The 13,934-nt window shown below is 56.2% G+C and overlaps 1 protein-coding gene across 7 annotated transcripts in view; it reads right to left on the reverse strand.

Moving 5' to 3' along the window:
* The window catches only part of SMARCA4 (SWI/SNF related, matrix associated, actin dependent regulator of chromatin, subfamily a, member 4), an 86,957-nt gene that overhangs the window by 31,176 nt on the left and 41,847 nt on the right, over nucleotides 1–13,934 (reverse strand). For all 7 annotated transcript variants that reach the window (XM_059918394.1, XM_059918391.1, XM_059918397.1 and 4 more), the window contains 7 exons: nucleotides 13,151–13,314; nucleotides 7,282–7,348; nucleotides 6,151–6,261; nucleotides 4,135–4,377; nucleotides 2,603–2,716; nucleotides 1,778–1,885; nucleotides 576–662 (listed from right to left, as the gene is read on the reverse strand). In XM_059918394.1, the coding sequence (XP_059774377.1) occupies nucleotides 576–662; nucleotides 1,778–1,885; nucleotides 2,603–2,716; nucleotides 4,135–4,377; nucleotides 6,151–6,261; nucleotides 7,282–7,348; nucleotides 13,151–13,314 (894 nt within the window). The remainder of the gene's footprint in view (nucleotides 1–575; nucleotides 663–1,777; nucleotides 1,886–2,602; nucleotides 2,717–4,134; nucleotides 4,378–6,150; nucleotides 6,262–7,281; nucleotides 7,349–13,150; nucleotides 13,315–13,934) is intronic.

Genomic DNA, 13,934 nt, shown 5'->3' on the forward strand with positions numbered 1-13,934 from the left:
GAGCTGAAATGGAACCCCAGGGGCCTCTGGCATGACCCCGGAACTTTATGCCAGAATGTATGGACATATGTGTGCTTTTCAGAAGCAAGCACCCAGACTCCCAAGGGTACTGGGGCCCAGAAGGTCATGGCCAGAGCCGTCATGAAGAGGGATGCTGCTCTCCATGCTCTGCCCAGGATGGCCCCATGTGTCACCGAGTGGGGAAGGCTAGTAACCACCAAGCAGGGGCAGCACAACCCCACCGGAGGAGAAACGACTCCAAAGAACAGCCTCCGAAGGCTTCGGCGGTTATCTGAGGTGGGATTTTCATTTCTCTTGCATATTTCCCTACAGTTTGGATTCTTTACAATATACGAGCGCTTGCAAACAAAACATCCATAAACAGACAAATGCATAAGCATCGTCTAGCCTAAACCTTACAAGCTCTTTTTCTCTAAAGTTGCCAGAGAGAAGCGACCTAGCTCTGTCTAGGGGCTAGGCGCAGACAGACCCCTCTGAGAGCAGGGCCCTGTGCAGGCCTGAGGCCCACGAGCTCCGGGTGCCGCTGGGCCTGCCGCCCCGGCCCTGGGCCTCACCTCGATGTGCTGGAACATGTACGGGTGGTTGCAGATCTTCCTCAGCTGCATGATGGTGTTCATCAGGGTCTTGGTGCCACCTTTGCCCTGAGGAGGCAGAAGAGAGGCTCCCAAATCGGTCTTGTCCCAGGGTGGGGTGGGGCGGAGGAGGCGTGGAAGAAGGATGTGGGAGGAGCTGTGGCTTGTGGCAGAGGAGACGGGGCGTGTGCAGCTGGCTCCTGTCGGGGCTCAGAGGCCTGAAGCCAGCATGAAGCCAGCGCTGGGGGAAGTGGAGACCCCCTGGCACCCTGGAGGGTGGAGGGTAGAGGGTGGAGGGTGAGGAGGGGCCGGCGGGACGCAGGGGAAACGTGACTGGCAAAGAGCTGAGGGTGGATCGCAAACACTTTGTGAGGCCAGCTCTGTGGGCACTGGGGGGAGTCCCCGGGGCGGGGCTGCAGCCAGACGGCTTAGGAAGATGTCTGGCTATGGGGTGAAGGAAGGATGCCGGGGTGGGTGCCGTGGGCCAAAAAGGAAACGAGGAAACAGGGTGCTGCAACAGCTCGGGTAAGAAAGGGCCCAAACGAAACATCTGAAAGAGAAAATGGGGTGGCAGGGCCAAGCCCGAGGCAGCGGGGGCAGAAGTGAGGGACCTGGGAGGACAACTGCAGTCCTGGTGAGGGGAGCAGGGGTGGCAGGGCCCAGGGCCTCAGAGGGGCCCAGAAGGCAGCAGCCTGCCCAGCCCCCACTCCTCTCCACCGTAAACTAACGTCACCCCAACGCCACGTAATGACAAGGTAAACGGACTCAGTGGCCCTGGCTGTTGAGGCTCTTTCCCAGCCGGAAAGGTGGGACTCCCTAGAATATTCTAACGGCTGGGGTCCGTACTGGGCCCCCCACTGCCGACTGACGCATCCACGGGAGAGAGCACTTCACGAGCAGAGGACCCCAGACTGCTGACGGGGAGGCTCGGGGGCCTCCCTGGAAACGGGCCATCAGCCTCTGCCCCCTCAGCCTTATGGACTGGACCCATCCACACCAGCTGTGGTTTAAACCAGGCCCAGTCAACACCCTCGGGACCACGAGCAGATGGGGCCTCGGCCACGACTATCACCTCCCAGGAGGCGAGAGCCTGCTGCTTACACTGTGCACAAGCCCCGCACCCAGCGGCCCCCAGAGCGCCTGCCGTGGACACCCGGGGGGGAAGGGGGGGGCCCCGGGCCAACCTTCTTATCCTTCTCAGAGCCATCGGTGAGCAGCACCCCCTTGGCCTGCATGTGCCGGTAAAGCACGCGCTGCAGCGCGGACATGTCGCACTTGATGACGTACTCCACCTGCAGGGCACACGCCGCCGTCAGCCGGAACTGGAGCCGAGGGTCCCGGAGCCCAACGCCCAGCCTGGGCCCGTGTCTGACTGCCCAACCTCTCAGAGGCATCCTGGGCCCTGGGATGTGTGCTCTGATCAGGGCACACAGGGGTGACTGTGAGGAGACCCCATACCCAGGGGGATGAGGGGAGATGGGATGTGGCAGACGCACCAGGGCAGAGAAATGTGGGGGGGCTTCCTGGGCCAGATGGGGCAACTCGGCTACCTTCCAAAGGCCTGCCCACAGCCGACCAAGAAACAAAGGGCAAGTGTGACTGGAGGGGCAACTGGCCAGGGACCCCAAGCCCACCCAGGGGAGAGGGGAGGGGGCCCTGGGGGGACTTAGTGCTCTAACTTAGCACACCTGCCTTCCACTTGAGAGACCCAGTGAGGGCGAGTGGCCAACCCCAGGAGGGATGGACTCCTGAATGCCGAGGCCAGACCAGGGCCAGGCCTGGGACCCAGGGGAGCCACCCGACTGGGTCCACCCCAGGGAGGCCCCCTGGACGATGCTGCATTGGGACTTCCGCTCAAAACAAACATGGTACGTGGAATTCCCTGGTGGTCCAGTGGTTAGGACTCGGCGCTTCCACTACCGGGATGCCAGGGTTCGATCCCTCGTCGGGGAACTAAGATCCCGCAAGCTGTACAGCGCGGCCAAAAAGAAAACAACTAAACGTGGTACCTTTTCAGGTAACTGAGCCTCGACTTCCTTCTTGAGCCGCCGGAGCAGGAAGGGCCGCAGCACTTTGTGGAGACGACGGATGATGAGAATGGTTTCCTCCTCGTTCAGGTCCACCTGGCAGCCCCAACGAGACACGCCAACCAAGCGTTACCTCCACAGGAGGGGACAGGGATGCAGGGAAGGGCCACCTGGAGTCACCCTGTGCTCAGCACCTCCTTTTCGGACTGCCCTAAGCTTCACAGGAGCCTGGCAGGGCAACCGCTTCCTCTGGAAAACTGCAAGGATCTAAGACCTTCCATGGAAGTCCTGGGACACGGAAGCCAAGGCCCCAGGGCACTATGAAACACGGCAGCACACGGCATCGCTTCCCCAAGAGTAACAAACCCACGTGCCTGGAATCCTGCCAACACGTCCAAACGAAATCTGGACAGCACTGCGGGGGCCACACGGATAGAGCGTGTGGTGTAACTGGGGGGGTGCTCCAAGAAGGCTCTGTCACTGGAAGCCCAAATCAACTCTCAATTTGGCCTGGGTGGGACGGACGGAAAGAAATGCTGCTCTCCCAGGGGGCCTGCTACTCTGATAAAAATGTGAATTAAAAAAATTTTTTTTAAGTGAAAAGATGACATCTGAACTTTTCTTCTCTGGGTCCCTTTGGGCAGAGCTTTTGCTCAACTTGAAAATACGTGAAACCAGAGCATTTCTTCCTCAGCTCTTGGAGGTGGGGGGGGTCCCTGGGAATCTGAAAACTGGGGGCTCCTTTATTGTAGGATCCTTGGAAAGGCCTCAATTTCTCCTTCAGGAGGGCTTCTGCCTCAGCCGGTACCAAGGAGGCGGGACCCCATGGATGATGCTGACAGAGGCCCCCCCGTAAGAGCTGAGGAACAGCTGTCCCAGACCTGCCTAAGGAAAATCCGCTAACTGGAAACAAGTGAGCTGGGGCACGGCTGCCGTGGGCGGTGACGCTCATTGTTAAGCCCTGCGATCGTGCCCACCTCCTCGGTCACCAGGCTAAGGCCGCTAACCTCCTTCAACAGAAAACGCTGTGGTCACAGACACACCAACAACGCCACTCCCAGCCACGCAGACATTGAGAGACACCGGCCACAACCCACAGCCCTCTTTAAAAACAAAAGGGACAGAATCTGACCATGTTGCTCCTTTCACTGAAACCATCCGAGCTACCCTCTGCCCTCAGGGTGAAAATTAAACTCTCCTCAGGCCCTCCAGCTGCACCTTCACACCTCAGGGCCATATTACTCGCCGTCCCCTCCCTGTGCCTGGGGCACAGGGTCAGGGAAGCCCCGAGCATCCCCTGGGATTTCTCTGCCCTTCTCCTCTGAGGTCTTTTGGTGCCAGGGCTGCCCTGCACTTGGCTGGGCCGGCTGTGGTGGGCACTCAACCCACAGCGACCCAGGGAAGCCACCTGGGCCGGGACCATCAACTTGGAGGGTCCTCGGAGCTGCTCCTGGCCGAGGCTCATGGCTCCCCACTCCACCTCCCCGCCACCACGTGGCCGGCTGCACACCCACCTTTTCCCCAGTCATGGCAAAGGGCGCGTTGAACCACTGCTCGAAGGTGCTGCAGCTCTTGAAGATGGTGGGCAGCAGGAAGTTGAGGAGCGCCCAGAGCTCAGGGAGCTTGTTCTGCAGGGGCGTGCCCGTCAGCAGCAGGCGGCGGGGGGCCACGTAGTGCGTGTTGAGGACCTGCGTCAGCTTGCAGTGGTGGTTCTTCATGCGGTGGCCTTCGTCCACGATCATGTACTTCCAACGGATCTGCGGGCCGAGAGCAGGAGGTCAGGGGAGGCCAGGCAGCGGGGCTGCCCACCTGGGTGAGGACCTCATGGCCATTAGGCAAGAAGGCTCTGGGCAGAACGGCCTGCTGAGCTGGAGAACGTGAGCACAACAGCAGCCCCTGACGAGGGACCAGCTCACACCGCAGCCTCTGTAAAGCACGGGGCGAAGACGGACACGCGGACAGGGAGACACGGCTGTGACCTGCGACTGGGTGAACAAATCCAGGGGCAGAAAAGTACTTTGGTTTCCCGAGAAAATTATGTATGCTAGTACATGACACGGAAAAACACCCCAAGTAACAACCCCCCTGCTGATCAGAGGCCCTCAGGGGTGGGGTCTTCAGGGGACTTGGTTCAGCAACGGGTGCATTTCCAGTCAGCAGGCGGGAGCTCTAAGGCAGGAGCAGCACAGGTGAGTTCAGCACAGGTGTGCGCTCTAGGGGCCCCGGCTGCGCCCCAGAGCCTGTCAGTGGCCACACGGCTGGTGGACACAGGCTAGATGCCGATTCTAACCATGAGTGTGAGCCTGCAGGCGGGAGCCACAGGTGTAAATCCCTATTTATGTGTGACTGCGACGAGCTTCAGAGCCACTCTGGCTTTGGCTTCTTTGGTACAGCCTGGCTGAGGAACTGCACATCAGGTGTCCCAGACGAAAAGGGCAGAACCGACTGGGGGAGGGGCCTAGCAGCCATTTCCCACAAGGAACCCCCATGGCAGGGGGTTTACGTTAATTAAAGCCACTGTCAGACAAACACAGGATTTTCAGAGCCCCGTTCTCATGCTTGGGATGGGCCTGGTTTTGTACTGGGTCAGAAGGGTGAGCCTGCAAACTGGACACCAGCTCCCTGGGCCCCCGTTTCCTTATCTGTAGCTCAGAGATACACATCAAGCACCACATGTCATCAGTACGACCAAGGCCGACAGGTGTGGCAACATGTAAACATCTCCTCTACCCACTGGGTCAAAAACTCTACCACTTGACTTAATCCCCTACATGGTTAGTGAGGCCAGATGCAGCACCTTCTGGCTCAACGCCCTCCCAAACCGGGAAAAGAGCTTTTTGTAGGCGAGGGATGGTGCCTGTCTCATATCTGGGTCATGGTTTATTCTCGGTAATTCCCTGATGGCCCAACTAGAGCTGCCTTCACAACTGTGTCAGCTAAGAGGCTGCCCCGCGTACACAGCCCCCACTGAATGCACCAAGCCAGCGGTCCGAGGCTGACAGAACACACAGGACATCAGAGTGCTTGGACCTGGATGCCAAGTCCCTCCTGCTTCGTGGGCCACTTTCCTGTAGGCTGCGGTAGGGAGACACGGCCACCAGGGAGGGAGGTCTGAGGCCTCTAGAGACAGGTGGAGACAAGGGGGGCCTCACCACAGCCCTGCCAGGGACACAGCAGGCAAGACAGGTGGGTCGAGAGTCACCGTGTGTGGCCAGGCTCTTCGGGCAGAAGGCCCGAGAGGAGCCAGTCCACATGTTGCGTAGACGGAGCCAGTCTCTGGACGTGGCCCAGGGCCAGCCTGGGGACAGATGGTCGGAGAGGCAAGCCCAAGGTCACCTCGACCGGGGCTGTTCGCACACACAGAGCAGCTGTCTTTTTACACATATGCGGGGGAATCACTGAGAAATGTCTTCGGGGGCTTTGAGAAGATGGGAAGCGTGACACACTTGCGACAATCCTGGGCTGGATCACGGGCTCCCTGACAGCACGCGACGGCCTGGGCTGGCTTGTTTTACAGGCAGACACGCTACCTTTGCAAGGATGTGCTTGTCTTTAATGATGTACTCGTACGTCGTCAGCAAGACGTTGAACTTGCCGCTCCGGAGCTGGGGGACGAAAGCACGTCTGGCTGCTGGAGAGCCCTGTGAGGGAGAGAAGACACGCGCACCTCAGCCTCTGGGCCCCGGGTCCTGGCCCCTCACCCCGGCAAGGACAGAGGGCCAAGTGTGGGGAGCGGAGAGAGGAGTGTGGGTCCTGGGCGGCCCAGGCCCCTGGGAGGCTTGCTGCTTGCACCTCCGTCGGCCCCACTCCTGATGGTCGACCAGCTCCGCTTCCCACACCCTCCTCGTCCCGGGTCCCCATCTCAGGCCTCCAGGCCTCCCACACAGGCGCAGACCGCCGTGATCACTCTCAAAGGGCAGCTCCAGCCTCTCCCCGGTTAGCAAATCTGCGCCGTCCCTCCTGTTCCAAGCTCACGTTCCAGACAGAGCTGCACTCGTTCCCATAAGCTCTTGCCAGCCGAATGACTTTCAGCTCCTCAAACGCACCAAGTTCTCCCCACACACGCTGTCCCCTCTGCCGGGACCCGATTTTCCCCATCGTGGGGCTGAGAGCCGCTCAGCACAGGGTGGCGAGCCTGGACCCGGCAGACCTGCAGCCAAGGGCCCAACGGGGCTCTGCCACTGAGTGGCTGTGTGAGGCCCTCTCTGCCTCTCTCCCCACGAGGACAAGAGGCACGTTTAGTCCCCACTTCACAGGCGAACTGATCTAGGGGCGGCACTCAGAGCAGGCCTGTACGGGGCCAACGTGTCCTGGCGTGCCCCGTCACACAGCAGCCCACGGTGGACACTCATTAAGTCATCCCACGTGAATGGGTTTTAACCAAAGCTCGGCAAGAATAACGAAATCTTCAGGTGAATGCGTTAATGTCACCACATTCCACAAACTGAGTCCATAACTTCAGTTAAAAAAGAAGCATCACTCCTCGAAATAAAGTGATCCAAACCCTGTGTTAATGGCAGGATCCCATGTGTATAACATAAGAAGACGCGCACACGCACACATGCATCCTGTCATTAATGCAAGTTGATGCCCCTCTTCACCCACACGTATCCCCTATTCTCCCACCCTGCCCATGCCCACCTCCTCAGGGGGCGACGTACCTTGTAGGACACCTTCACCACCGAGGGGGCCCACTTGTCAAATTCGTATGCCCAGTTGGACAGCGTTCTGGTGGAAACAAGGAAGGGAGAGTCAGGATCTAGTTCTGTTGCCAGCAACTGTCCAAAAGATGTCCACGAGGAAGTGAAGCTGATGTGTCTGTGACCCTCAGAGCTGGCCAAGTAATGGACCATCTGAGGGAAGGAGGGGATGGTGCCCCAGGTGGGAGACACAGGGACACACAAAGGCGTGGTGGTGGGTATAGGGTCAGCCTCCACCAGGTCGGCCTGGGCTGGAGCAAGGCGGCTGGAGAGGGCCAGGACCAGGAGCTGGACCCTGGAGAGCAGTTCTCTGTCACCGCTGTGTGGCCACAGGCCCCTGTGAGAACACACCACACGCTGCAGACCTGCTTCCCAGAAAAACGCAGATTCACGGTGCCTCATTTCAGGCTCAGGACGCTGGGGGTGGGGTGCGGGAGTCATGCCACGGAGGCCGGGGCTATAGGAGACACCACCGAGTCGCGGTGCCGCGTCAAAATGAAACTGGCAGCCACTGAAGGTTCCTGCCCCGTAAGAGACAGAATGAGGATGGGAGGCAGGCGAGACCAAGCCAGGCCCGGGCAGAGGACTGCAGGAGGGGGAGCGCAGGAGGGGGAGCGCAGGAGGGGGAGCGCAGGAGGGCTCGAGGCCAGGAAGAGGGGGGACAGACAGAGATGGGCAGTGAGCAGACGTGGGGGCGGGTGAGGAGGGACAAGTCACCCCCGACTCCAAGAGAGAACCTCAGGAGAGGGTGACAGCGACAGTAAAGCCAAGTTCAGAGCGGGTGGGCTCTCGGGGAAATACTGGGACACAGAGTCTTCGGTGGGGGAGAGAACTCACTCAGACAGTCTAGACCAGGGGGTTTGTAAAGACAGGATGCAAAAGCCAAGTGAAAGAGACTGCTCGTGGCTCGCCCGGCTCCTCCCTGCAAGAACCTCCACCAAGGAGCTCCCCCAGGAGCCAGGGCCAGCCAGGGCCAGCCAGGGCCAACCAGGTGGGCACAGTCTGAGCCAATGAGATGGAAGCCTAAGTCGCTGGGCTGAAAGTCAGGGAAAGGTCTTGAAGGAGGGTGGAGACTCAGCTGCCATATGCTCCTGCTGCCCTGGGCCCCGCCCATCATTCTGGGAACCCAGAGGAGATGATGGAGGCAGCGCAGCCGTCTTGCAACCATGAGGGTAAAAGCCTAGGGGCAGGGGTCACATGCTAAGGATGACTGAGCAGAAAACTGCAGGAGCCTGGGTCCTGGAAGCTTGAAGCCACCTGGCTGTGGGCTTCCCCTTACTGAGGATCAGCAAGATCGCCCTGGTTCAGTCACTGAGGTCTGGTTCCTATTGCAGGGAGCAATGGGGGAAGGTCGGGGCACTAAGAGAGAGAGAAGCCAAGGGCCAAAGCCTGGGGTGGGGGAGGGGCCTCCGCAGAGCGGCAGAAGAGCTGAGGGAGAGTCGAGAGCAGAAGTAAGGAGACAGGCCAGAGTCAGGGGTCAAGAGGGAGGCAGGACAAGCAAACTCATGGCAGAGAGCAGCACGCCCCAGCAGGTGGATGGGACAGCAGGACACTCACAGTCTGAAAACATCCCCCAGGGCACAGGTGGCTCCTGGAGATGACACTCAACAGACTGGGCCCCGGTCTGGGGAGCACAAGGGTGAAAAGGGCTGAAGATCAACACACGGGATAACTTCACTGAAGGGAATGGGGGAAAGCAGTCAACTTAAGTGACCTTGGAAAAGATGTTTTGGCTGGAAACTGTAAGTCTAAGGACAAAAGGAACTGGATCTCTAGTTAGTAAGGCTGTTCCTCACAGACTAAGTATTCTGAAAGCACTGTACATGCACACTGGGAATGAACACACGAGCAAGGAGAAAGGCTAGAATGGGCCCTGTGGTCCCGGCTGAGTCAAAGACAGCAGTATGGTCACACTTAACAAAACAGAGACACAGATGACCAGACGCAAATCATGTCAGCACGTGTGCACTAGGGTCAGTACACGTACATATACTTCCTAGCACTGCACACTGAGAGGGCCTAGAAGCAATGACGCCCCAGAAGCAAGGAGCACACCTAGCACCCAGGTCTTGGTTTCTAAGACCATTTTCTAATAAGGGAAACCAGGGCTTCTTGGAGAAATGGCTGGTTCTAGGCCTGGGAGGGAAATGTACCAGCTGAGCTTAGAGCGTCTTTGGGTGCCAAAAAGCAAAGAAGTGCTCAAAAACCCCACAATGATGGGGGCATGTCAAAGGAACAGAGCAGCCAACTGAGAGCTCCTGATGGCCAAGGCTGGAATGATTTGAGCAACAAATAAACTAGTATTGGAGTTTAACCCTATGTATAAAATAAACATCCAGGAGTCCATATTGATATAAATGATTGAATACATTCACAATTGGGGGAGAAGAGAGAAATCTTCCACATAGGAAAACTCCAAAAAATTTATGTAGTGATTTCACCTTCAAGGAGGTAGCTCTTAATTGCCCACCTATTATGTGTGGGCTGAACTTAGTGACTTTTTTCCAGAATACAGTATGGAAGGGGGGAAAAAGAGTAACTTCACAGTGGAGACACCTGACACACACTACCTCAGCCAGGTGATCAAGGTCAACCTCAAGAGTGAAAAGTCATGTAGACAGTAACTGCCCCCCCTTGTGAGGTGATAAGACACGTGCTTCACTTCTGGTCTTCGTCCCGAAACCCACCATCCCATTTAAGGATGAAAAAATCACCAAACAGACCCAGGCTGAGGCACATCCTACAAAACACCTGACCAGTTCTCCTCAAAACCATCAAGGTCACCAAAATTACACCAAGTCTGAGGAATGGTCACAGACCAGAAAAGATTGAGGAGATGTAAAGGCTAAATGTCATATGAGGGACTTCCCTGGTGGCGCAGTGGGTAAGACTCCGTGCTCCCAATGCAGGGGGCCCGGGTTCGATCCCTGGTCAGGGAACTAGATCCCACATGCATGCCACGACTAAGGAGCTTGCGTGCCACAACTAAGGAGCCCTGGAGCCACAATTAAGGAGCCCGCCTGCTGCAACTAAGACCCGGTATGTATGTATGTATGTATGTATGTATGAATGAATGAATGAATAAATAAATGTATGTATGTATGTATGTCACATGGGATCCTGGAATTGATAACGGAAATTAGGGCAAAACTAGTGAAATCCACATAAAGTTTACTTAATAGTAATGTGTTTAATTACTAGTAATGTTCCAGTGCTGATTCCTCACTTGTGACGAATGTAACACGGTCACGTAAGATGTTATCAACCACAGGGGGAACCTGGGGAGAGTATATGGGAGCTGAGTACGACCTTTTCCACTTTTCTGTAAATCTGATACTATTCTAAAGTAAACAACAACCACAATGCAATGACAGAGACGTGCTGAAAGGACACAGGGACCGATCTGAAGTGTCTCCCTGGGCCAAATCTGGGACAATTTAAGCTAAGTAAATAACAATAGTGTCCATGAGCCAACTCTTCTATGAAGAATTACACCATTAAACAATTAAATAAGGGAGAAGAGACAGCTCTGCCTTGTAGTGGAATTCCAAGACCTGTAGAAGGAATGACGGAAAGAGAAAACCACTACTCGGCACTTTCCAGAGGGATCATCATTTCAGGTGAGACTCCCCTGACGGATGCTGAAATTACAGGCGAAAGTATGATGAGAAATGGGATATTCATATAGCTTCTAAGCGCCTTCTGACAAGTTACTTATAAATTACAAAGGAAAACTCTTAGGTTTATGTGGGGAAGCCCGCAGGCACCACGTAAGGAAAGACCGAAGTGATGCTCTCCTGTCACGGATCCCCTGGGCTCGTGCCTCCTGATGTGAGGCCCCAAGAAGGGCATAGCACCCACCCCGGAGTTTCTCGCCAGAATCCCAGAAAGAAGACACATCACACAAACCCAATCTGAGGGACGGTCTACCAAATGCCTGGCCAGGATTCAAGTGTCAAGATCATGAAGGACAAAGACGGACTCAGGAACTGTCACAGACACGACATGACAGACACACGGCAACAAAAGGCAAAGTGGGATCCTGGACCAGAAAAAGGCCTTTAGTGGGGAAGTCTACAACATCTGAACAGAGTCTCTAGATTCGCTACCAGTTAACAATGATTTGTTAAATCACTGTTACTATCCTGGTGTTGAAACTGTCCTAAGGTTATGTGAGATGCGGGAGGCCGGGTGAAAGGTATAGAGGAACTCTTTACACTACTTCTGCAGTTGTTTGTAAGTCTGAAATCGTTTCAAAACGAAAATTTAAAAATGACAAACCCAGGCTGCAGAGCAGCACGCTGGACAGAGCTATTCCAGTGGAGATGGAGTCGCGCCTGGGAGGCTGAACAGAAGGGAGGGGACTTGAGTGAGTGGAGGGCAGGGAGTCGGCGCACAGGCAAGGGCAGCAGGAAGCAGAGAAGCAGCTGGGTCTGACCACGGCCTGGGACCTTCTGCCGCACCGTGGAAACAGTTCCCTCTCCATGAAGATCTGTTCCTGCCAAGGCAGCCAGATTTACACCGCCATGAGGGACAGAAGGCAGAAGGAGGAAATCAGCTTCTCGAGGTGAAGTCTGGGAGGGTTCTGGGGCCCCCAGCCGTGGGTGTGTGGCCTCTGGAGGCCTGGCCACCTTATAGGTAGGAGGGCATGTTCCCATGGGCTGAGGGATGAGTACTCGGTTTCCCATCCTCCCCCTCGACAGCTGACTTGAGGCAGACATGGTTCCCCCTGAGCGCTGGGCCGACGGTAAAGGGGGTTCCCCTTCAGGGCCAAGCCAAGTGTACACACAGAGGCCTGGCCACATCAGAGCAGACCATCCCCCAGGCCCATGACTGGACTGTTGCCTAACATGTGACCTGAACTGGGTCAATGACAGCCAGTCCTGGGACTTCTGGAAAAAACCCGGGAACAGGAGAACCATTTTGTGACACATGCAGAGCTGGGAAGAGGGATGCCCAGATGGCCTGAAGAATCCTGGCCCCTGGAAGGGTGCCTGCTGGGAGGAAGAGACCAACGGTACCAAGAGGTGGTAAATGAGAGAGCCTCCTCTGGACGCCGTTTGGGTATCCAGATGCCACCTGAGCGTCTGTGGTGCCTGGACCAGGCTGGGACACGATCGACAGGGCTTGGTGCCCCAGCAGTAAGTGGACACAGTGTCTGCACAAATGGCTCCACTCCACACTTCTAGTGGGCAGTTATCTGACTCCTGTGACAAGCTTGTGTGGAATTTGCTCATTGTGGGGCCAGAAGAGGACACCAAGGACATCCTGTGAGAGCTGCCCCAACAGTGATCATGGACGGGCACTCCATCACCTGCCCTTCTTCTATCCTGAGCCTTAACACCAGAGGCAGGTGGCTATGGGCTGAGTTGTGTCCCCCCAAAATTTGTATGTTGACATCTTTGTGCCCAGCACCCCAGAACGTGACTATATTTGGAAATAGAATCTTTAAAGAGGTAATGAAGTCAAAATACGGCCATTGGGGTGAGCCCTAATCCATGACTGGTATGACTTCATCATAAGAAGAGGAAATTAGGGCACAGACACACATAGAAGGAAGGCAATGTGAAGACACAGGGAGAAGACGGCCATCCACAAGGCCAGGAGAGAGGCCTAGGGAGAAACCAGCCCTGCTGACACCTTGTTCTCAGACTTGTGGCCTCCCGGGAAATAGTGCCTATTGTTTAAGCCACCCAGGCTGCGGTCTTTCGTGAGGGCGGCCCAAGCAAACTAACACACAGGCGTCTGAGCACAGGCCGGGCTGCTGGTGACCTCGGGTGGCGGGGCCTTCCCACCGGGCACTCGCGGCCCCTGGGGTGGGCACACTCACGAGAGAGGCACTATGATGAGGAAGGGCCCGTTGATCCGCTTGTGCTCCATGAGGTACGTGATGAGAGCGATGGTCTGGATGGTCTTCCCCAGGCCCATCTCATCAGCCAGGATGCCATTCAGGTTGTTGTTGTACAGGGACACCAGCCACTCTAAGCCTTTGATCTGCAAGGAGAAGCGGCCAGGACTGAAGCCCAGGTTGGGTTCGGGGGTGTTCCCCACGCTTCGGAGACTCACAAGTTCTGCCCCAGCCAGGGACCTCCTGCGGCCATCTTCACTTGGTATTTTGCTCTGAGTCAGCCCACTCCTTTCCCACTCAGCCTCATCCTCAGCAATCCTGTCTCTGAAATCACAGGGTTGCTGTGCTAATGAGAGATGTATATGAAATGTCCTTTCTGGGCGCACATTTAAACAGCTAAGCTTCTAACTGTTACAGTGTCCGTCTGTCACTGCCTGACACCAAGCCACACAGCACACCGGGACCAACCTGCCCTCAACCGTGTGACACTGGATTCAGGAGAGCGTTGGGGCTTCAGGGGAACTTGGTGATGAGTTCACCACACGACTAACAACTGCCTCAACAGCATTTCAAGATTAACTGAAAGGATTCCAAAGCTTGTGAAGCTTTCTGAAACACAGTCAATTAGAGAGAATATTGTCTTCAGAGAAAATCTGGAAATTTTCATAACAGATTAAGCAAGTTACGTCTTGCCCATGTTCTGATTTCTCTCATTACACTGGTCTCTGGAAAGTTCCACTGGCCACAGGATTCACCTTTGGCACTT

This window comes from Balaenoptera ricei, chromosome 3, assembly GCF_028023285.1.
Source record: "Balaenoptera ricei isolate mBalRic1 chromosome 3, mBalRic1.hap2, whole genome shotgun sequence".
Classification (NCBI taxonomy): Eukaryota; Metazoa; Chordata; class Mammalia; order Artiodactyla; family Balaenopteridae; genus Balaenoptera; species Balaenoptera ricei.